The 22,114-nt window shown below is 41.0% G+C and overlaps 1 protein-coding gene across 1 annotated transcript; it reads left to right on the plus strand.

Annotated features, from left to right (window-relative positions):
- The first annotated feature begins 398 nt into the window (after window positions 1–398).
- On the plus strand, window positions 399–21,308 carry LOC145410628 (uncharacterized). The gene is made up of 8 exons (XM_080280740.1): window positions 399–1,173; window positions 2,161–2,390; window positions 5,426–6,076; window positions 7,094–7,225; window positions 11,614–11,679; window positions 15,376–15,399; window positions 19,388–19,621; window positions 21,099–21,308. The coding sequence occupies exons 1-8, from the start codon at window positions 399–401 to the stop codon at window positions 21,306–21,308; spliced, it is 2,322 nt and encodes a 773-aa protein (XP_080136866.1).
- The last annotated feature ends 806 nt before the right edge of the window (window positions 21,309–22,114 follow it).

Genomic DNA, 22,114 nt, shown 5'->3' on the forward strand with positions numbered 1-22,114 from the left:
ACCTTATAACCAAATTAAGGCGCCTGGTGATTTGGTGGGTAATTAAGGCGCTCCAGTTGGATTGAGTTGGTGCAAGTTTATATCCAAGGGGTGGCTGGGTTTTATTGCTCATATGCCACTCAGGGATGAATGTGACTGGTCACTTCCATCTGAAATGTCAGGACCAACTTGTGTAGCCCCGGGCTCCTACACTCATCATGGGGCAACACAGGATTATATGATGATAATGTAAAGGGTTAGCCTTACCTGTGCCAGATTTTCAGGATAGATATGGTACTACATTTGTTTGTTCTTTGGATGTCAAAGTTGCTACACTTTACTTAAAGTATCTTATTTATAGTAGAGTACAGTACTTAGTAGGATGATTTTTCAGTAGCATATTTCTCCCATGCAGAAAAATGCCAGTCCAGAAGAAAGTGTTGCCTGTGAGCACCCTGTGTGTAGAGAAGATCACACAGCTTTTGATTGAAATAGTCAGCACAGGCAATCACCCCTGCAAGAAATCATCAAAGTCTCGACATATGCTGGATATTAGTAGCATAAAACGGGAGAATGTTAGGGGTAAATTGTCTCCTGTGACCAGCAGGAAGAAAACTGAAGATGCACAGAAGTTGCATCACATGACAGCAAGTCATGGCAATCAAGGAGATGGGAGTAATGGAGTACAGTTGGATACCAAGACATTTGGGGTGTCAGAAAACCTGCCTAATGGAAATTGCCCAGCTCCGCAAAATACTTCAGCAGGACTTCAGGATGCAGCACACCAGAAAACACTGGAATCCCCTGAGCAGTACACACAACCAGGAGCTTCTCATCAGAATGCATTGCATCAGGACACACACACACCTTCAGAACTCCCTCATCAGGATTCATCCGAGCAGAAGCTATTAACGTCCCCAGAACGGAACACACCACTAGTCTTCACTCACCAGGACACTCCTGCACACCTCTCTCATGAGGACAAATCACAGCCAGACACACCAACACCACCTTTTCCTCAAGACGTACTCATAAAGTCTCCTTGCCAGGACACACCTTATCAGAATGCACCCACGTCACCATCACCCCAGAAAACACCCACACAGCCTCCTCACCAGGACACACCCCCAGATTGTATGCAAGAATCACCACCATCAAGTCCAGAAATGTGCATGCTTTCAGGGAAGCAAAAGCGTAAGTGCTTATCTAATTGTATATCATGTATAATTAAATATACCAGAGATGTGTGATGTGGAATGTGTGTATGTGATAGGTGTTGTACAGGAATAAGTATTTGCACTGTAGCATTTTCATATAAAAAAATTAAGATTTATTAACCTATCTGTCTATCTATGCATCATTCTATCTATATCCAAGTGCCTAAATCCCAGAAGGGGTGATCACAGGGTAATTGTTTCCATAATTCACTTTCTTCTGCAATTAGGCTGCCATCTCTCCAACTCACACCAGTGTCTCTTATATACCAATCCATCTCCTCCTCTGTCCTTCCCTCCTCCCAACTCTCTATTTCATCCCCAGTCTTCCCATCTTCCTCCACCACATTCATATGGTTTCTTAATCAGCCTCATTCTTCATTCTCTCCACATGGCCACACCATCTCCAGGAACCTATCCTACTACTTTCCAGCAGATCCATGTCAACACTGCACCACCTCTTCACTTCTTCATGTATCTCCACATTCTTCTCTCAGATAACTCACTTCCACTTCTCTCGCTCTTGTGTTCTATTAACAGGCTTTTAGCCTCATTTTCATAGCTATGTTAGAGAGAGGATTACAGTACAGTACTGTCCTGTAGAATTTTTTTTTTTAACACTTCCCAGTTCCTTCTCAGTTCTCTTAGTGAACATGCAGCCTTTCATCCCTGCTACTCTTTAATGCATTTCATCCTCTAAATCAAGATGGTTATATAATTAAGTCAGGAAGCAGTAGAAGTAAGGAGCCAGTGCTGACAATCAGAAAGTTGCGCAGATATGCAAAGAGTGCTTAACAGTAAGGTACCTGGTATTGGAGCATATACAGCATGAATGTAACAGTCAAATGATACTGTACAGTCGAGCATGTATTGTAAAACAGATGTAGATATTGTTCAGAATATGTAGCATATGCAGTATCTGTATATGGGACTGACAAATATATAATGGACTTGACGAATGTTACAGGCATGGCTGTTTTGGTACGAGAGCTAGGGGTGCTACTAGAGTCACTGTCTCATGCAGCATTGCACTCTCGGCTATTCAGCAGTGTGGCTGAGGGGCTTGATGCAACGTACATGAGAGACAAGGCCACTCGGGGCCCTATACAGGACATCATCTCACAGTTTGTTAATTTTGCACTGCTTGAACTGGATTTTGGCAAAGCAAGGATGTTCTCAGAAGCAAGCATGTGTAAGGTAGGCCAGCATGCCATGATGGTGATTGTAGTGCTGTTCAGTACAGTACCCAGTCCTTCACCAGCTAATTACATGGAATGAGTGTGTGCTGACAATATTATGATTTTATCATATTTTATTTTCAGTGATCTTTTTGTAATTATTTGTTGTGCCATTATTGTGGTGTTTTAGGTGGTTTTGAGGTAGGTTAGCTTTGGACTTGAGTAGGGTTACGGTAGATAAAGTCACAGAGGAGTAACCCTGGCTGGCTGAGTTATGATATGTAATAAAATTTTTCCCCAGTGTAATGTCATGGTGAGGGAGAACTTGTATATGTTCCTGTCATGCTGAAAATGCACAACTTCAGGAAGCTGTAGTGGCCTAATTGGCATACATGGATCTGAAAATGTATACGCACATACTGGTACGTCATCACATTTTCTGCGAGTCAGTATAACCAAAAATCAGTTTGTGCAACATTTATGTATTTTTATTTTTTTAATAGGGCAAGGTAATTGACAAGGCTGTGCACATGGTTGGGGGGTTTTGGGGGTTCAACCCTCCATTTGGAAAGAATGAAAAATTCAAATGAAAATAATACTAAAAAACACCTCATTGAATTAGTTAATCCTGTTAAGAATCTTACAAGATAGAAAAATAATAAAAATTTTTTAAAAGTTCTACAAAATATAAGTTAATAAGGGTAAGTTAGCAAGATCTTATCCCAGAATCCACTTTTTAAAGTCTCAGATAGCATAGATTCCCAATTGGTGTACTTTACAGTACTATATATCTGGCTTCGAAGGATTTTTTTTTTTTTTTTTTTTTTTTTTGTCCGACTCGGGGCATAGGCTTCACAGCCTGCTCTCAAGGCCCAGTAGTCCTCCTATATATTAACTCCATTATCCTGAGGATGTCTTTATTTTTGTACTTGCCACCTTTGGCTGCTTTAATTTAGTGGAGGAGAGCTTTTTTTTTTTTTTTTTTTTTTTTTTTTTTAGAGGAGGGGTTCAGCCCAGCCTTTGTTAACCCCATGAACATGAGATATTTTTTTATTCTAAATAAAAAATCTGGAGGTAACAAGAACAGGTCAAGACATAGTTAAAGGTTAATGATGTGCAATAATTTCAGGACACATGTTTTGATGATCTTTTGTGCTGTTAATTCCGTGGTAAATATTAATTCCTCAGTAAATTCCATAAAAATTGTACTGATACAGTAGATGCTCGATTTAACGCGTAAAGTACTAATAGGATCGATCGATCCTTTTCCAGAATTTCGCCTGATGTCTAATAGGATCGATAGAGGAGCCTTTGTAAAAAACTGCGGACACTAGGCTTCAGCCCGATTGTGACGTATATCAATGCAAACCAACGAGAACTAAGTCCTGAGTAGGGAGTGGGGAGGATCCGGGCCCCTACCTATGACGGGGGGGGGGTGATTCCCCCACTGCCCTCTTGCCACCTACCTCTACCTCAAACCTTTTATTCCCTCTACCCCTCCCTTGCTCGTGACTGGACTCACAGCATCTCCTACCAACTCTATATGGCTGATTTTTCCATGCCACACTTCCCCCACCATCCTCCCTCCACCTTCCTCTCTCATTCTCCCCCCTCCACCCCTTCATACTCCCTCCATCCCTTCATACTCTCTCCACCTCCAGTTACTTTCTGTGGCTACGTGGTAAACATTTGACATATGAGAATGATATATATATTTTCTGGTTTGTAAAATCAAGATCTTTCATTTTATAGTACCAAAATTAATGTTGGTTCATTTTTTTTTTTTTCTCTCCCCCTATATGCAAGGGTTGACAGTGTCAATTTTTGACGATGTTTGACAGGCTATAGCTCAGTAACCAGTTGGTCTAGAATGCTCTGGTGTGTGGCATAAGGTGTGTAAATTCAAGCTCTAAACCTTGGGCATAACACTTTTTACTTCTGTAAAGGTCGAAAAATCGGCGCCATATACTGTACGTTTTTCACGCCGGTATGGTTGAAAGAATCCAGGCCTTTATGGGTTAATGAACTAATTCAACCGGCCTCCATTCAGTAATCTTGAATTTTCTGCTAAATCAAGTACCATAACCAAGGCTAAATATAAAGGAAATTTTTCTCGTATTTGGAGCTATTTTCTGCTAAATCCTTGAAGGCAACCCAAACCTAGCAAACTATGGTAACTGTTAGTGCTACACACAGCAGTCTGAACCCATATTTAATACTCCCAGAAATGCATTATTGTTTACAGAATTTCCTTAAGGGAAGTATGCTTGATTTAACGGAAATTTTCCGTTAAATAGGGCAAAAATACAGGAAAAAATTAATTCCTTTATCCTGGGCTTCTGCTACAGCATTGTTTGTCAAATCAAGCATGTCCATTGCCACATGTAAAGTAATTTAGTGTGTTAGTTGTTAGGGCAAAATTGTGATATTCTGAAACACCTTTCACAGCATATTTATAATAGGGACTCACCTTCTCTCAGTTGCCCTAACTTGTGAGGTGTTCTGTATCCATTGATATCCATATTGCTCTCAGTTCCAAGGTTTGTAGAGTTCATTATGTAAATTACTCTGAGTTTGTACCCTTTCAGTACATTGGTCAGTTACAGTACCTAAGTTTACTGTATTGCATTATGTAGTTAGGTAATTAAGGTGCCCTAGTTGGATTGAGCCTGTTCAGGTTTATATAAGGGATGGTTGGGGTTTATTGCTCACGTAATGCCACTCAGAGATGAGTGGGGCTGGTCACTCTCATCTCAAGTGTCAGAACCAACTTGCCTAGCCCCGGGCTTCTATGCTTCTCCCGGGGCAACACAGGATTAAATGATGAATGAATGAAATAAAGTGAAATAAACTGTGTTACAAAAATATATGATAGGGAATTTTACAACTTTTTAATGTTGCCTTTGTGTAGGCAACACAGGATTAAATGATGAATGAATGAAATAAAGTGAATAAACTGTGTTACAAAAATATGTGATAGGGAATTTTACAACTTTTTAATGTTGCCTTTTTGTAGCTACAGAGTAAAGACTCACCCCTACTCCATCCTTTCAGGTCCTTTTTGACCACTTGGATAATGCTACAAGACTAGAAACATTGATCATTGATCGATCATGTTATTGGAGAACACAGATCTTTGATAAACTGAATGAGAAATTAGCAAAGCTGCCTCATCTTACAGTATTAAAAATCCAGTTTATATGCACACCAGAAATGATAGAAGGTTTGTCAGAAAAATGCCCAGCATTATGTGAACTGTCACTGAAGGGCTCTGAGAAAATTGCAGATGAACATTGCAGTGAAATAGCCAAATGTAGTGGCTTGCAGTCTCTGGATATATCAGGTACAAGAATCACAGGGAGAGGCTGCTGGAAGATTCTGGATGCTGTGAAAGATTTGTCATGGTTACACCACTGTGCATTCAACTGCAACTCTGATTCTTTACTGTTTGAATCGCGAGCAGATCTTTTTGCTTACGTTAAAGAGCAGTTACGACGAGGCCAAGCTGAACGACTTCCACCTGGCCAGCTGCCTCACCTCAGGGATGCCACCTTCAGTCTGAGGAACTTCTGGCTCTTTAACCCCTTCACGAGTGACCTACTCACTACCACACTCTGCCCTCGCCTGACACACCTGAGGCTTGACTTTATCTTTCAAGATCTTCAGGAGGAGCCAGAGGTGGAGATACTGGCCTCACTCACTCAGGTATCTTACCTTAGTGTTTTGGCTCACATTCATATTCTGTTTATTACAAATGCTACCAGCTAGTAGTACTAAGGAGTCTTTGTATGCAGCATGTGTTAGGAGTGTAATGCTGTATGGTAGAGACCTGGGCAGTGAAGGAGGAAGATATTTGCCGGCTCAGACGTACAGAAATGACAATGATTAGGTGGATGTGCAGTGCGTCCCTGTGTCCAAACCCTGGAGGGACTGGGTTAACGATGGAAGAGTTGAGAGGTAGGATGGGACTGGAGTGTATTGGTGTTGTGATGAGGAGAGGTAGATTGAGATGGTTTGGACATGTGGAGAGGATGGGGAATGATAATTGGGTGAGGAAGGTGAGAAGTGTTAATATTGGGGGTGGGGTTATGAGGGGTAGACCGAGAAAGACATGGGACGAGGTTATTAAGTGTGACCTCAGGGTTAAGGGACTGAACAGGGAGGCTGCAGTGGATCGTGCAGCGTGGAGAGTCGTCATTAGGTGACCAAGGCTGACACATGCAAGCATGTTGGAGCCTTTAAAAACGAAAACGAAACTAGTAGACACCAGATGGTCAGTGGAGTTACTTCATTCAGTGGAATGAGTTCAACTCAAGTGGTGGTTGGGACGTGTTGATCACATAATGCCACTCAGGCAAGGAACTAGTCCCTCTCCTTCAGTGTTTGAACTGAGTAGCTGAACCCCTGTCCCCATTGCTCCTGATAGGGCAGTAGAAGATGAAACATCAGAAAAAATATATAAAAATCATTCATCTCTCATATTTCCTTCCCGATGCAGATCATATTCTAAAATCTAACTTCGTGTATATTGTACCTTTCAGTAAAGTATGTTAACTTGCATCCTGTAGAAAAAAATTTGATTCACACGTGTACAGTAAATTGCTCATGACTCTGTCATCTACCTTTTTTAATTCATTTCAGCTGTATGTTAAGACTGAATGTGTGTGTCTGTCCTCATTATCCAGAAGTAATTATTTATTGTAATGTCATTTTTATCCACAGTTGACAAAACTTGAAGTGAACTTCTATGACCGATGTAGTGTTGACCTCGTGAGCCAGATGATCAGTGGTAGTGGCCCCCGCCTCACCTCTCTTCACCTCCACCTGGCTGATGACTGGTTCTTTGCTGCACAGGTGCATTGTTCTGGTTGTCATCTCTCTCTCTCATCCAGTTAAGGTGTTCCATCTGGATTTGACTCATAAGGGTTTACATGTGAGGGGTGATTGGTGTTGTTGCTCATATAATGCCATGGTGGGGCGAGCTACTAGTCATTCCTCTTAAATATTTGGGCTAAGTAACTTAGTCCTGGGCCTGTGTGTTCCTGATGGAGCAGTAAAGGATCAAGTGATAGATGGCTAGATATTGTAGTTACCAATAATTTTTTTTTCTCCAAGATGTTGAAGGCTTGAATGATTGAATGATTGTGTGGCCCATATCACTGAGCACTGTGATAGTTATTCTACTGTTGGTACTAGATTCCCCCCCTCCCCATTTGTGGGGTCCACCTACCTCTTTTTTTTTAGTGGGAGTTAGGTTTAGGATGAGTTGTTGATGGATTGATTAAGAAAGTGTTCCTAGCATTGAACTTTAAAAGACCAGTGCTGCTGAATATGAAGATGGAAAGTAAAAAAATAATTATTTATTTTTTTTATTGCCAGACGCCTCAATCCCGTTTGGGGTGGCCACAAACAAATCGCCTCCAAGTCGCCCTGTCCCCCGCCATTTCACTGCCCTGCTCCCAACGCACACCCCCCTCTCTCATATACCTTTCCACCCCATCCCTCCATCTCATCCTCGGCCTCCCCCTCCCTCTTCCCCCCTCCACCTCACTCACATACACTCTCTTCGTCAGTCTTTCACCCTCCATCCTCTCCACATGGCCAAACCACCTCAGTGTGTTCCTCATAACGCTTCCTATCACATCCACATCAACACCACAACGCTCCTTTATATTCTCATTCGTCAGCCTGTCTCTCCATGTGACTCCACAGGCTCCTCTTAAATAACTCATTTCCACTGCTCTCACTCTTGACTTGTGTCCCTCCAACAACGTCCAAGCTTCACTTCCATACGTTAGAGTTGGTATCACAATACTGTCATGTAGTAACTTTTTCACTTCCATGCTCACTTCCCTGTTTCTTATCACTTCTTTCAAAGAACCAGCAACCTTTCTTCCCTGCTGTACCCTTTCAAGCACTTCACCCTCCATACCTCCAGCCTTACTCATCACACTACCCAAGTACTTAAACGTACTCACATTTTCCAATTCCTCACCATCCAACCTCGCTGTACATTCACTGACTTCACCTCTTTCAAAGACCATCACTTTACTCTTCCCTACATTCACCTTTAGATTCCGTTTCTTACGCACTCTCCCAAACTCATCCACCAAGCCTTGCAGCTCCCCTTCGTCTTCACTCAACAACACAGTATCATCAGCAAACAACAGTACAGGGAGTTTCCAAACACTATCCTCTCTCACCAGGGCCACTCCAACATCCACTACCCTACCTTGTACCTCTTTTATTACCCCATCCATGTACAGATTGAATAACCATGGAGACATGACACATCCCTGTTTCAACCCAACTTTCAAAGAGAAAAATTCACTTAGTTCACCATCCACACGCACTGCAGCCTTCGCACCATCGTACATACTCTTCACAGCATTCAACAACTTCCCGTCTACTCCATATATTCTTAACACTTTTCACAATCCTTGTCTATCCACCCTGTCATATGCTTTCTCCAAATCCATGAAAGCCGCATACAACTTCTTTCCCTTCTCTAGAAACTTTTCCACTAAAGATCTAAGAATGAATATCTGATCTACACAACCTCTTCCCTTCCTAAAGCCTTCCTGTTCTTCTCCAACTAATTTCTCTGTTCTTTCTCTAACTCTGTCAATAAGGATCCTACCATACACTTTTCCTATTATACTAAGAAGACAAATGCCCCTATGATTACCACACACTTCTTTTTCCCCTTTTCCTTTGTACAAGGGAATAATTATATCTGACTTCCAATCCTCCAGGACTCTACCTTCCTCCCAGGCCAATCTGCACATCTTCCACATCCATTCTACTGCTATCTCTCCCCCATGCTTCAGCATTTCACCACACACTCCATCAATTCCTGGGGCTTTCCCCGATTTAACTTTCTTCATTGCTTCCACAACTTCTGTCCTACTGATTTCTTCCTGTCTTCTCACTTCCCTCCTCCTCCCAGCCATTCCCCAGCCACTTATACTCGCATTACTTCCATCCTCTACGTTCAACAATTCCTTAAAGTGTTCTCTCCATCTGCTCACTATTTCTCCCTTCTCCACTAGTAATCTACCATTTTTATCTTTCACTCCCCTGCTAACTTCACCTCCACCCTGTCTTACTCTTTTCACCTCTTTCCAGAACATTTTCTTACAGTCCCTCCACTTTACACTCAAATTCCTTCCAAATTCCTCATCCACTCTCTTCTTACTTTCTTTTACTAATCTTTTCACCTCTCTCTTTCTTTCTACATATAATAATAATAATAATAAAAATATATAGACCACAGATAGTAGGATGATGATGATAAAGCCAGTTACATCTTTTCATATTACCTGGAAGGAGCACTTTGAGGATTTGTTGAATGTAGAGAGTGAGAGCAGTGTGAGTATAAGTGGTTGGGGAATGGCTGGGAGAAGAAGAGATGAGAGGAGGGAGGGAGAGATCAGTAGGGCGGAAGTAGTGGAAGCGATGAAGAAGATTAAACTGGGAAAGGCCCCAAGAATTGATGGAGTGTGTGGTGAAATGCTTAGGTATGGGGGTGAGATTGTTGTGGAGTGGATATGGAAGTTGTGTAGATTGGCTTGGGAAGAGGGAAGGGTTCCAGAGGACTGGAAATCAGGTATAATTGTTCCTCTGTACAAAGGAAAAGGGGAGAGAGAAGTATGTGGTAACCATAGGGGTATTTGCCTTCTTAGTGTGACTGGTGAAATATATGGTAGAATACTCATTGATAGGGTTAGGCATATGACAGAGGAGCTAGTTGGAGAAGAACAAGGGGGATTTAGGAAGGGAAAAGGGTGTGTAGATCAGATATTTGTTCTAAGATGTTTAGTGGAGAAGTATCTAGAGAAGGGAAGGAAAGTGTATGCTGCCTTCATGGACTTGGAGAAAGCTTATGACAGAGTAGATAGGCAAGGTATGTGGAAGGTATGAAGAATATATGGAGTGGAGGGGAAATTGTTGAGTGCCGTGAAGAGTATGTACGAGGGAGCTAGGGCTACGGTGCGAGTGGATGGTGAGCTGAGTGAGTTCTTTGATCTCAATGTGGGACTGAAACAGGGGTGTGTGATGTCTCCATGGCTGTTTAATATATATATGGATGGGGTTGTAAAGGAGGTGCAAGGTAGGGCAGTGGATGTGGGGCTGGCCCTAATGAATGAGGGTGAGATTTGGAAGCTTCCTGTGTTGCTGTTTGCTGATGATACAGTATTGTTGAGTGAAGATGAATGGGAGTTGCAAGGTTTGGTGAATGAATTTGGGACAGTGTGTAGGAGGAGGAAGCTGGAAGTTAAACAAAAGTAAAGTTATGGTGTTTGAGAGGAATGAAGTCACAGAGTGTGCAGTGAGGTTGGATGGTGAGGATATGGAGAATGTGAATGCTAAGTACTTGGGTAGTGTGATGAGTAAGGATGGAACTTTGGGGGATGAAGTACGTGAAAGGGTACAGCAGGGAAGGAAGGTTGTTGGTTCACTGAAAGCAGTGATGAGAAATAGGGAGGTGAGTATGGAAGTTAAGAAGTCACTGCATGATGGTATTGTGATCCCTACCCTGACGTATGGAAGCGAGGCGTGGACCTTGCAAGAGGGGAACAAGTCAAGAGTGAGAGCAGTGGAAATGAGTTACTTGAGCATGTGGAGTGACGTGGAGGGACAGGTTGATGAATGAAGAAATGAAGGAACGTTGTGGGGTAGATGTGGATGTGGTTGAGAAGATTAGGAGAAATACACTGAGGTGGTTTGGACATGTGGAGAGAATGGAGAATGAAAGACTGACTAAGAGGGTGTATGTAGGTGAGGTGGAGGGAGGGAGAGGGAGGGGTAGACCGAGGATGAGGTGGAGGGATGGAGTTGAGAGGTATATGAGGGAGGGGGGGGGTGAGTTGGGGGGAAGGTAGTCAAATGGTGGGTGACAGAGTGACTTGGAGGCGTTTTGTCTGCGGCCACCCTTTGCAGGATTAGGGCGTCGGGCTATAGATAGATAGAAAAACATTTCTTAATTACAGTGAATAAGCAGTTCAGTACAGAGTGCATGGTATTTATTATAAGTCAGGGATGTGTTCCACAATGTCAGTTAAAGCATTTCTTAATTACAGTGAATAAGCAGTACAGTAGAGAGTGCATGGTATTTATTATAAGTCAAGGATGTGTTCCACAATGTCACAACATTTTTCTTACAGTAAGTGTTGTAATCGCACCATCCTGATCCTTCACACGATTAATACTTTCTTTCATCTCCCTCTCTCTCCCCCCAGGTACACAATGTGGTTGCTTCATGCTGTCCCAACTTAGTCAGCCTCACATACACAGGAGACTACAAGGTGAGTCACACACACACACACACACACACACACATTTATCTTTTGTTCAAGTTTTCACAATATTATATCTTTTATAACTCATTCTTGAAACAGCAAGATGATTTTATTCACCAAAGGAGACTCTTCATGGACTGTGTGGATTAATTAAGGCTACCTGTAAGGTAAAAAACTCTCCTAAACTGAATTAAAGATAACAAATAATTTTTAAAAATCCTTAAACTGAACAGTTTACATGTTTTGTAGTGCAGTTATGTACTGTATTCTAGTTAAATTAATTAGAAGTACAATACCTGGTTAGTTGTAATGTATTTTTAGATGTTCGAGATAACAACTTCTCTGATTATTATCTGAGTGCAGTGTGGTACAGTACTGTTGATTCTCAGGTACTGTACTTTGTTTTGTAGGGGTGTTTTATGCCATGTAGAACACACAGATTTTGAGTTCTGATGATTTATGTTATAGTAATAGTTTGCTGTTTATTATGTACATTTGTGAATGATTGTAATATTCTTTTGAAATCTGTGTGTCTGGTCTCACATAATCTAGTATTCACCTGACAGGACTTGTATTTTAAAATGTTAACAGATGATTTTTTTATGATGTACAAATAATGTTGAGTCAGTGATACCAACGTTATGAGTCCAGTGTAGGAGCACTTATGCCTTTCCCTTGTTCATAAATTAATCCTTGTTTGAAGTTGTTTACCTTAAAAATTGCTCCATTATTAATGTTTGATTTATTAAGAAGTTGCTTTAAAGCCAGAGATAAGTGTTTTTTGCACTTTTAATGCCTCAGTCATGAACCAGAAGTATCTCACTTAACCCCTCTGCTGCAGATGTCAGTCAGATTTTGGCCCACCAAACGGGCATTTTTGTGAATACATGGAGCATTTGCAATTGATGTTTTGTCTTCAGCAGTACTTAGGAATGATATATGAATTAAAAGGATGCATTTACTTAATACCAGCTTGTTGTTTGGGTGCTGTGGTGTGGACCATGCATCAGGGGCTGATATGAGGGTCTGCATAATGTACAGTCATCAGCACAAATTCACTGCAAGCCTGTGCATGTAATGTGGCTTGTTTTGTCTGGCAACAGTGTACGGGAACTAGTTGCCACAGAGGCTTTTATATGCTTTAAAGACGTGTTTGTAAGAATTAGTGCTGTAAATTGCCCAGAATGCAATATTCTTTACATCTGATTACCATACAAGTGTGCAAATAATGACAGAAAAATGTGGAATGTTAAAACTTCCGCTCTATCCCCCGTACCCTTCCCGATGACCCTCCCCAGCCTACCTCTCACCACACCTCCCTCTCTGCTCTCCTTCTTCTCCACTCCCCTCTCTCCTTACCCTGCCTACCTTATTATTTTTTATTCACCACGCTAACCTACGTAATTAGCCGCACTCGGTTCTCTATTTCTTGTCGATTCCTGTAACCTTTTTGTTTCTCTACATTAGTGAGATTCTTGCCATGCCACAGTCTTTTCTCTCACTCCTTACTCCAAACATGATGCAGTAGTTTGAAACACTGGTTCTGATACTGCTTCATGAATCAGTGAACAGTATGAGGAGAATGGAAACATTTTCCTAGGGAAGAGAGAGGGCGAGAAGTAGGAGGAATGGGCACAAATGTTTATTTAATTATGCCTACTGAAATAATAGCCACCGACTACCACTCTTAAACAAACACCAGTTTGGAATACAATACAGTACATCACAAGAACAGGACCTTGATGTTCCTATATCTATTGGCTGCTGGTAGTGACAAAGGATTGAGAAAGAAAGACAGCTGGAATAAAAGAAGTGGGAAGGAGACAGATAGGGTGAGAATGGGACTCGAGCAGGAAGGAATATTGATAATTAGCCTTGGATATAGTTGGCAGTACTGCGAGCAACTGTGAATAGGGCAGACTGGGTTTAGTAAACAGTCAAGAGAGAATTGCGATGTGCCAGTGGAGTTAGTGCCGTGGATAAATGAAGGAAGGTGGAGAGGGTGGGAAGAGGAGACAGTGGAGAGGCAAGAAAGTGAGTGGGGGGTAGGAGGGAGAGGGAGGGGTGGGGGGGACATCAGGAGGAATAATGGGGAGAAAGGGGAAGGGAGCTTAGACACAGTTATAATGAGGAATACCAGAGCATTACGCTCATATATCATTCCATAACATTCTTCTGTCAGTCAAGTCTTGCTTTTTTTTATACTATTCAAGTACAGTGTACAGAATATTGTACTCTAGGCAGTCTCTAGTACCACTTCTTAAAAACACATCTTTAAAGTACTGTATATAAAAGTCTGTGTGGCAACTAGTCCCCTTAAACTGTTGCCAGACAAAAGGGCTCACACCACACAAGTTGACTTGCAGCAAATTTATGCTGACAACTGTACATACATTATCGAATCCTGTGATGCCCCATGAGGAGCATAGGAGTTTGGGACTAGGCAAGTTGGTCCTGAGATTTAAGATGAGCGTGACCAGCCTTACACATCCCTGTGGCATTACATGAGCAATAAACCCCAATCAACCCTTGAATATAAACCTACATGGGCTCAGTCCAGTTGGAGGGCTTGAAAGACCCACCAAACCACCAGGCATCATAGTTTCATTATATGGTTACCACCCAGCATAGTAAATAGTTTCCTGGTGTACAGGAAACCATTTGGCTTGTCACTCAGTGTAGAGTTACCCATAGACAAAAAGAAGAGGAAAGAATGAAGGAAAGAGAGACAAAAGAGGAAGGAAGGAAAGAAGGAAGGAAGAGAGGAAAGGGCAGTCACCCGAGAGCAGCACTACATCAAGTGAATGTATGGTGAGCACCCCCACCTACCACTTATCCTTTATAAATTAGCGTAAATTTCCTTCGTTTCATTCAGAACTAGCCATAAATAGCATAGTATAGAGAACAAAGGATGGAGAGAGAGGTCATGCATACTGTACGGTACTCACTGACCCAAGCAAAGTGGAGGTATGTAGAGATGTGAGAACTTGTTAGAGGCTATGGAGGGGAGGGGGGAAGCAGAGAGTGTGACAGGCATGAAATTTTCCACTCACTGTAGTGTGGTCAATAAATAGAGCTGTTATTTTACACAAGAACGTTGTACTGTAGTACCAGTTTTCTGTTGTGGGCAATCTTTTCCAAACTTTTTTTTTTTTTTAATGGAAAACTTCCCATTGTTTTGATATGTAACCACCTGGCACCAAACTGTTGAGAAGCATGTGTTGGCTACCTCATGTCATTCCTCTCTCTCTCACTTACTATGTTTCCTATTCATCTTGGAGCCACCAAAACAAAGTATGTTCAGAGACGGGACCTGCAACACTAGAAATACAAGATCTAGGAACGGGACCAGCAGCGGAGGGGTTAAAGTAATTCCACTTAAATGAGTATATTACCTACACTTAAGCGAGGACTGTCTGCACAGACAGTCCTTACCATAAACAGGGATGTGTTCCAAAATAATTCAACTATTTCCATATAACTGATATTGTAGAATGGGGGAAATGCCAAATTGGCCGTGTAGTTAACAAAGAAACTTGAATAGTGAATTGCTGTTTTTCTTTTTTTATTATTTACTGTGTGCTTCGAAGAAAGAAGAAAAGAAAAAGAAAAAAATACGGATGACTTAAAACGAGGACTGACTAATTTTGAGGCTTCAGTTTCTTGAGGGCCTTGTATAGTAATGATACACTACTTCACTAGGTTGATGGGGAACGACCAGACAGGGTAAGATTTGCAGCTCAGCCTTACTCACCCTCATGCTGCCATGACTCATAGCTTTCATTGTTTGAAAATATTTAACATTTTATTTTCCAGAATGTGGTAATGCATTTTGAGAGTTGCTAATCCTGTGTGTTTTCAGCACAATGGCATTTCATTTATGGCTTTGCTTTCTGTTATATAATGTTATCTCATGTAGTACCTTTCTGTATTTTGATTGTCCTTCTTCAGCGTATAATACTGTTTGTGATAGGTAACCATCCTGGTGAAAATCTTTATCCTGATCATAGAATTTGTTTTTCATATTAATATTTGCATATTGTGATCAAGAGTATATTGATAGAAATTCTCTATAATGCCTTCTTACTGTTGTGTGTATATATGCTGGCCTTACCAGAACTCTGATTTACTGTAGGTCTCTTACATTGCAGTTCTAGTTCATATCTTTGACTCATGGTTCCCCCATTCTGTTGTTAACCACTTCATTATAAGAGGTTTCTCCTAAGCCACATACATCAAGTAGTAGGAAAAATGGAATGAAGAAGTTTTCATCATGTTGAAGTGGTTAGTAGAGATTTCATCGAACCCCTTCATCTCGAGGTCTGCACTTGTATGAAGAACTGGTATGAACCAAGTAGAGTTCCATTATATATTGTTGGAAATTCTCATGGTGCAAAAAATACCATATATACATAATTTTGTACTCCCATTGTGCAATATGGTATATAGTGCAAGTATGCAGGATAATCAGAATGATTGAATATTATTTTTTAATGGCATAATAAAGTTATTCAAATATATTAGAAAAATATGTAAGTAACATGTAGAGTGGCTAAATTTATCAAGGTATGCAACTTAGACATTTCTTTGCACAGTGTTAAGCATCATTATCATTGTATCATCACCATCATAATATTTAAATGATCCTGAAGGGGTTCAACAGTCACTACAGCAGAGCTGATGCATGCAAAATCCTTGAGTAATAAGCTTTTCATGTGGGTATTTTACCTTGCCAGTACAAATTATTTCGATTGATAATACTGCATATGAGAAATGCATCATTATCATCATCATCATCATCATCTAATCCAGTGTTGCCCCATGAGGAGTGTAGGAGCCTGGGGCTAGGCAAGTTGGCCCTGACATTTAAGATGAGAGTGACCAGCCTTACTTTTCTCTGAGTGGCATTACATGAACAATAAACCCCAACCACCACTCCTTGCATATAAACCTGCATTGGCTCAGTCCAATTGGAGTGCCTGAATTGTTCTCTAAACCACCAGGCGCCATAATTTGGTAATATGGCATCATCCACTCACTTGATGTAGTGCTGCCTTATTCTTCCTTATCCTTTATCATTCTTTTTCTGTGCCTGCCCTCCTCTCTTCCTATTTCTCCCATCTTTCCTGTCTCTTCTTATTGCTTTTCTTTCCTTTACAGGTGGCTTTACATTGAGTGACAAGCCAAATGGTTTCCTGTAACCTAAGAAACCATTTACAATGCTGGGTGGTAACCATATAACCAAACCATACATGCTCCCTACATGTCAGCAAGTGGGTTGGTGAAGGGTTAGTGCCTTTCCCTGTAAAACAAATAACTCAAAGTCAAATGGCCACCCCTTATGGGATTATGGCGTCTGGCAATAGATAGATAGATAGATAGTTACCACCCAGCATCGTAAATGGTTTCTTGTCACTCAGTGTAGAGTCACCCATTGATCAAAGCAAGAGGAAAGAATGAAGGAAAGAAAGACAGAAAAGGAAGGATGGAAAGAAGGAAGGAAGAGAGGAAAAAGCAGGCATCCGAGAGCAGCACTACATTGAGTGAGTGGATGGTGAGCACCCCCCACCAACCACATATATTAAAAAGTTATCTTTACAAGACCAGTAGATAGTAAAAATTGTATGAAGCAATGAATAATTGCAGCCACAGAAAACTGTTGAGCCATGATTTGTATCAAACTGAATACCAATTGAATGTTCTGCTGGGTCACTTTTGAAACTCAAGTATTGTAGAAATTTACTAATTTAATTGTTAGTAATCTGTTGTTTTGGTCAAGTAGTAGCTGGGGGCAACTACCACCCATCTTTAGGTGACTCAGCACTGTGACAGGTATATGGTAAATCACTGAAGATGGTAAGTGATATCCATATAGCCAACTAATGGATCAGTGGGTTAAGGCACTGCAGTGGGATGTGATCCAGATGGGTTTAAATTCAAGGGTTGGTTGGGGTTATTGGTCACATTGTGCCAGTTCGGCAAGCAACTAATCACTCGCATTTTAAATATCTGGACTAAAAAGCATATCCCTGGAGCCCTATGCTCCTGACGGGGCATTAAAGGATAAAAGAGTGGAAGAGATATCAGATTTGTAGTTTGTTCATCAGTAATCTCTTAGGATGTGGAGGGGCTACTTCATAAAATATTGATGATAAACTGACTCCATGCCTGTCAGCTCTGAGATAACAACTGTTACACCTCACAATGGTCATTTGTATTTTATGCTTAAAAGAACATTCTGATGCTGGAGAGGTGTGCCATCATGAGGTGGCATCATCATGACTGAGTGGTGGAACTGTATGATAGTACAAACATCCCTCAATCCTCTCCCTGTTGCCTGAAAGGGTGAGGATGGACCATGGGAGAAGGGGAGCTTCAACCTGCAGTCCTCTGAGTACATATTCCTATGAGTCTGTAGGTTACAGCTCCCTGTACTACTGCTGTTACAACTACTACTAAAAGAGTAAACAGACACACATAACTTATATACATACAAAACTCTGAACTGATCTAGGTGTTGCTGCATCATTGTTTCCAATATCCTTATTAAACAGTATTTATTTATTTATTTGTTTATTTATTTTTTAAGTTTCACCACTGTGAAATGTGGCCAACCATTTTTGGACACTCCCTGTTTATGCAGGACAGTGTTTCACATCATGGAAATTGATAAAAATATGTAAAAGTTTTTGAAGCAAGATGTTGTGACCAATATTATCAGTACTTCCACTTATAAGTGAAACTTATTGATTTTATGTTTTTTAATAAATTACTATTATTATTTTTTAGTAAGCTCACTATCTGATGCCCTTTGTTGTTTTTTATAGTCATATTGCCACTAATAATAGACTCACTGTGTATATGATATACAGTATTGCATCTTATGCAATATATTCCATACAGTAGTTGACTTATTTGCATCTGTTTGCTTTACTAAATTTGATGTAAGCACTGACTAAGCAAGACACAGGCACAGACCATGTGCATAGTGTGATAGATGTGGTTAGTGGATTAAGTTACTCCGACTTAATGTGGCCCATAGGGGACTGTGGTTAGCGGATTTACTCCAGCTTAATGTGGCCTGTAGGGTACTGTTTTCTGCCTTTACTTTCTTGTAACAATTCAGTTTTCAAGATGGAGAGTTGACAATTTTAGGCCAAGTTAATATGGATAGAATATACTCAACCTCTTTGTAACATAATACTCGTACACATCTTCATCTTTCTCAGTCCAGTGCTTCCATTTTCCACTCCACCAATTTTCTATACCTATTTCCATTTCATCAACTCTTTAATTCTGCCTCCTTCTTTCCTTCATGTTCATCTTCCCAGTTTATTCTATGACTCTGAGTAGTCCTTTCACCCATATTCTTCCCTGCTCCTATCTGTTTCATCTTGCTTAATGCCTTGTACCAAAATCTGTCCTTTCTTTCCCAGTACAGATGACCCATCATTAGGGATTATGCTCCAGTTTAATCAGTATTGTATACTCTACAGGTGAAGGCAGAAGTTCTTTGTACAGAGGCTTGACCTATCAGCCTTTGTAGATAAACAGAATTCTTATATAACCATAGTCTGATGACAAAGAGGTTCTTTTTCAGTCATTTGGTAAGGTTACTGTGACTTTCAGAAACTCATGATTGCTGTCATAACCTATACAGTTTGCCCCACACTGTACCAAGGACTGTGAATTCAGCTGTACAGTTGTGTCCCAGGTTCGTCATAGCTTGGAGGAGTGTGATGACAAACTTGACTTTGAGCTGCCAGCTCCAGCACATCCCCACCTGCAACACCTGAAGATAGTTGGTGTCGTGAGTGACCAGCGGCTGCGATTCATGCTGCTTCACTGTCCCGCCCTCGTCACACTGCACCTGGATGGGGAGCTGGAGTGGCTGCATGATGACACATTCACTCAGGCACTCCAACTCAACCCTCTCCCCAACTTACAGGTAGGGTTTTTGTGTCACATGTTTTATGTCATTATCATAATCATAATTATTGTCATCATCAATTTTGTCATCATTGTCATTATTAGACTTTTCTCTCACATAATGTTGGAGTGAGATAGAATCCCAAAAGAGAAGAAAAGATAGTGGGACAGTGGGATACCTGTTAGGAACACACATTTACAAGATCTACAATGCCTGTTTTCTTCCTTTAGTTGAACAGCTTTAGGGTATTTGTTAGGGCCGGCCATCCCCAATGAAAGAGTTTCCAGAGGGGAAGTTAGATGTGGTACATATATATATAGTTGCCATTTATACTGTAGGTGTGATGTGTATTAGTTATTCCATATTGTCAGCTTGCTTGTAGGTGTGATGTGTATTAGTTATTCCATATTGTCAGCTTGCTTGTTAAGTATATGGTATTCTGTATCTGAATTTAGTAATCAAGGAGTTGAAAGTGAGGACAGTAGGTATGAGAGCTAAGTTGAAGTTAAGTGGTATTGAATGGGATCTGTTGATTACCCTGCATGCTGACATTGCTGTTTTGATGGTAACAGTGTTAGTAGTTTACAGAAGGTAGTGATTTAATAGAGTCAGGACAAGAAGAAAATGAAAATAATAGGAAGTGAAAGGAAAGAATATGATAGTAGATTCTAGCAGCCAGTACAGGGTGAGAGAGGAAACAATGAATTGCAGGGTCCAGGCAGATGAAATAATTGAAGATGTTACCGTACTGTACTTTTTAATGTCAAGAGTTATGCTGTGTAAATATGGCAGAATGATGAGTGCTTTTAAGGGGGAATCACTTTATGGAAGAAGAGTAATTGGAGAGCTTGGTTTTATTTTGAAGGGGAGGTTGGTTAGTATGGACTATGGAGGTTAAGAAAGCCCCATGTGAAAACATTGTCATCAGTCTCATATGAAAGTGCAGCCTGGGCACTGGGAGACAGTGAGTGTACTAGCTGTAGAAATGACCTTTCTCAGAGCATCTGCAGGTATAAGGAGAATGGATGCTGTAGTTGATAGTAAAGTGTTTGGATATTATGGAATGGAAGAAAGAGCAAGAGGAGAGAGATATGGAATTGCCGAGTGGATAAAAAGGAATACATTGAGATGGTATGGACTTACAGAGAATGGACATGAAGAAGTTGTCAAGAAAAAAAAAAATGAAAGTGAGATTGAGGGTGGTGTTGGTAGAAGCAAAGCTTTTGTGGTTTGGAAGAAGAAGGTGGAGAAATGTACTGGTGAAAGAGAAGGATGGAGAAGAGGAGTACTGCATTTGAGAGACTGAGAGAGGTATGTGCAGATAGAGTAACTTGGAGGAGGTTCAGTTATGGCCATCTCCCGTTTGAGGGTTCCCAGGGGGGAGCAGGGCAAAATGTTTAATGATGTATATCAGTATCCACACATAATCATTGATTAGGAAAAAAATTCAGAATGATGATGATATTGATATGTGGCATATGGTTGTGGTTTACAGGAGCTGTGGTTCAATGTATCAACAACAGTGACTCTGGAGACTGTAGACAGGGTGCTGCATGAGGATAACCAGGTGACAACAGTAGGGCGGCTGTGTCACATGGCAGGCTCCTCCATGGAACAGTACCAGCTTCTTCGCTCGTACGTCATCCAACACAACCTTGACGTTAAACTGATATGGGTGACTGATGAACGAGTGCAGACTAGGTAGCAGGCTTATGGTACAGTCAGGGAGTTAAGTACACTAGTAGTAGTAGTAGTAGTAGGACTAGTAGTAGTAGTAGTAGTAGAAACAAGTGCAACCCAAGGCTCATCTGAAACATATACGGTATGCAGTGGACTGCAGGTTGAAGTTTAAAGTTATCCTCCTCCTGCAGACCACCATCCTCCTTTTGAGGGACATTGAAGGATGTTTGTAAAACCTGGCAGATGAACCGCCTGGTTATATTGGTGCCACCAGGTGAAGGCGTCCCTCTTCAGAACCTAAGGACTGTATCTTCTTATGGCTTGGTAAATACGTTGTGAAAAAGTTGAACCATCTGAGACATGCTTTAGTCTAGTTAATGATGGATTTTGAATACTCTTTGGACATTGGGAAGATATTTGATTCCCTGACTGAGCAGTACAGTTACTTTCTATATGAGTGTGTTACCAAAGTATTGAATGGAGATCATCATGATCTTAACTCTGTCTTATACTAATAAATGGAGTGGGTAGGGTATAGGATAAGGAAAGTAAATCAAAAGTCAAAGATTTGTCAGTAGAGGCCCAGTGAAGTTGCACAAATGTCCAGCACACATTCTAGCCCTTAAATTTCATGGTCCAGGCATACAGTATAATAATTTTGTGTTACTGTATTACCCTACATGGGCTGGGCTGGTAGTCCAGTAAAGCAATGAAATTGCCAGATAACTAGAATGAGATAGACATAGTATTGCTAGGCTGCTGCAGCTGGTGTTATTTTATTTTATTTGTCCTCCTCTGGCCTTGGGAACTGGGGGTAAGGAGGGAGATCCA

This window comes from Coenobita brevimanus, chromosome 86 (genome assembly GCF_032717465.1).
Source record: "Coenobita brevimanus isolate Jiangsu-jjx chromosome 86, ASM3271746v2, whole genome shotgun sequence".
Classification (NCBI taxonomy): Eukaryota; Metazoa; Arthropoda; class Malacostraca; order Decapoda; family Coenobitidae; genus Coenobita; species Coenobita brevimanus.

Excerpts from the sequence above, each read along its gene's own strand:
- LOC145410628 (XM_080280740.1), top strand. The coding sequence starts at position 399 with ATGCCAGTCCAGAAGAAAGTGTTGCCTGTGAGCACCCTGTGTGTAGAG. Across the intron at positions 6,077-7,093 it reads TACTGGCCTCACTCACTCAG|TTGACAAAACTTGAAGTGAA; the intron begins GTATCTTACCTT and ends TTTTATCCACAG. Across the intron at positions 7,226-11,613 it reads ACTGGTTCTTTGCTGCACAG|GTACACAATGTGGTTGCTTC; the intron begins GTGCATTGTTCT and ends CTCTCCCCCCAG.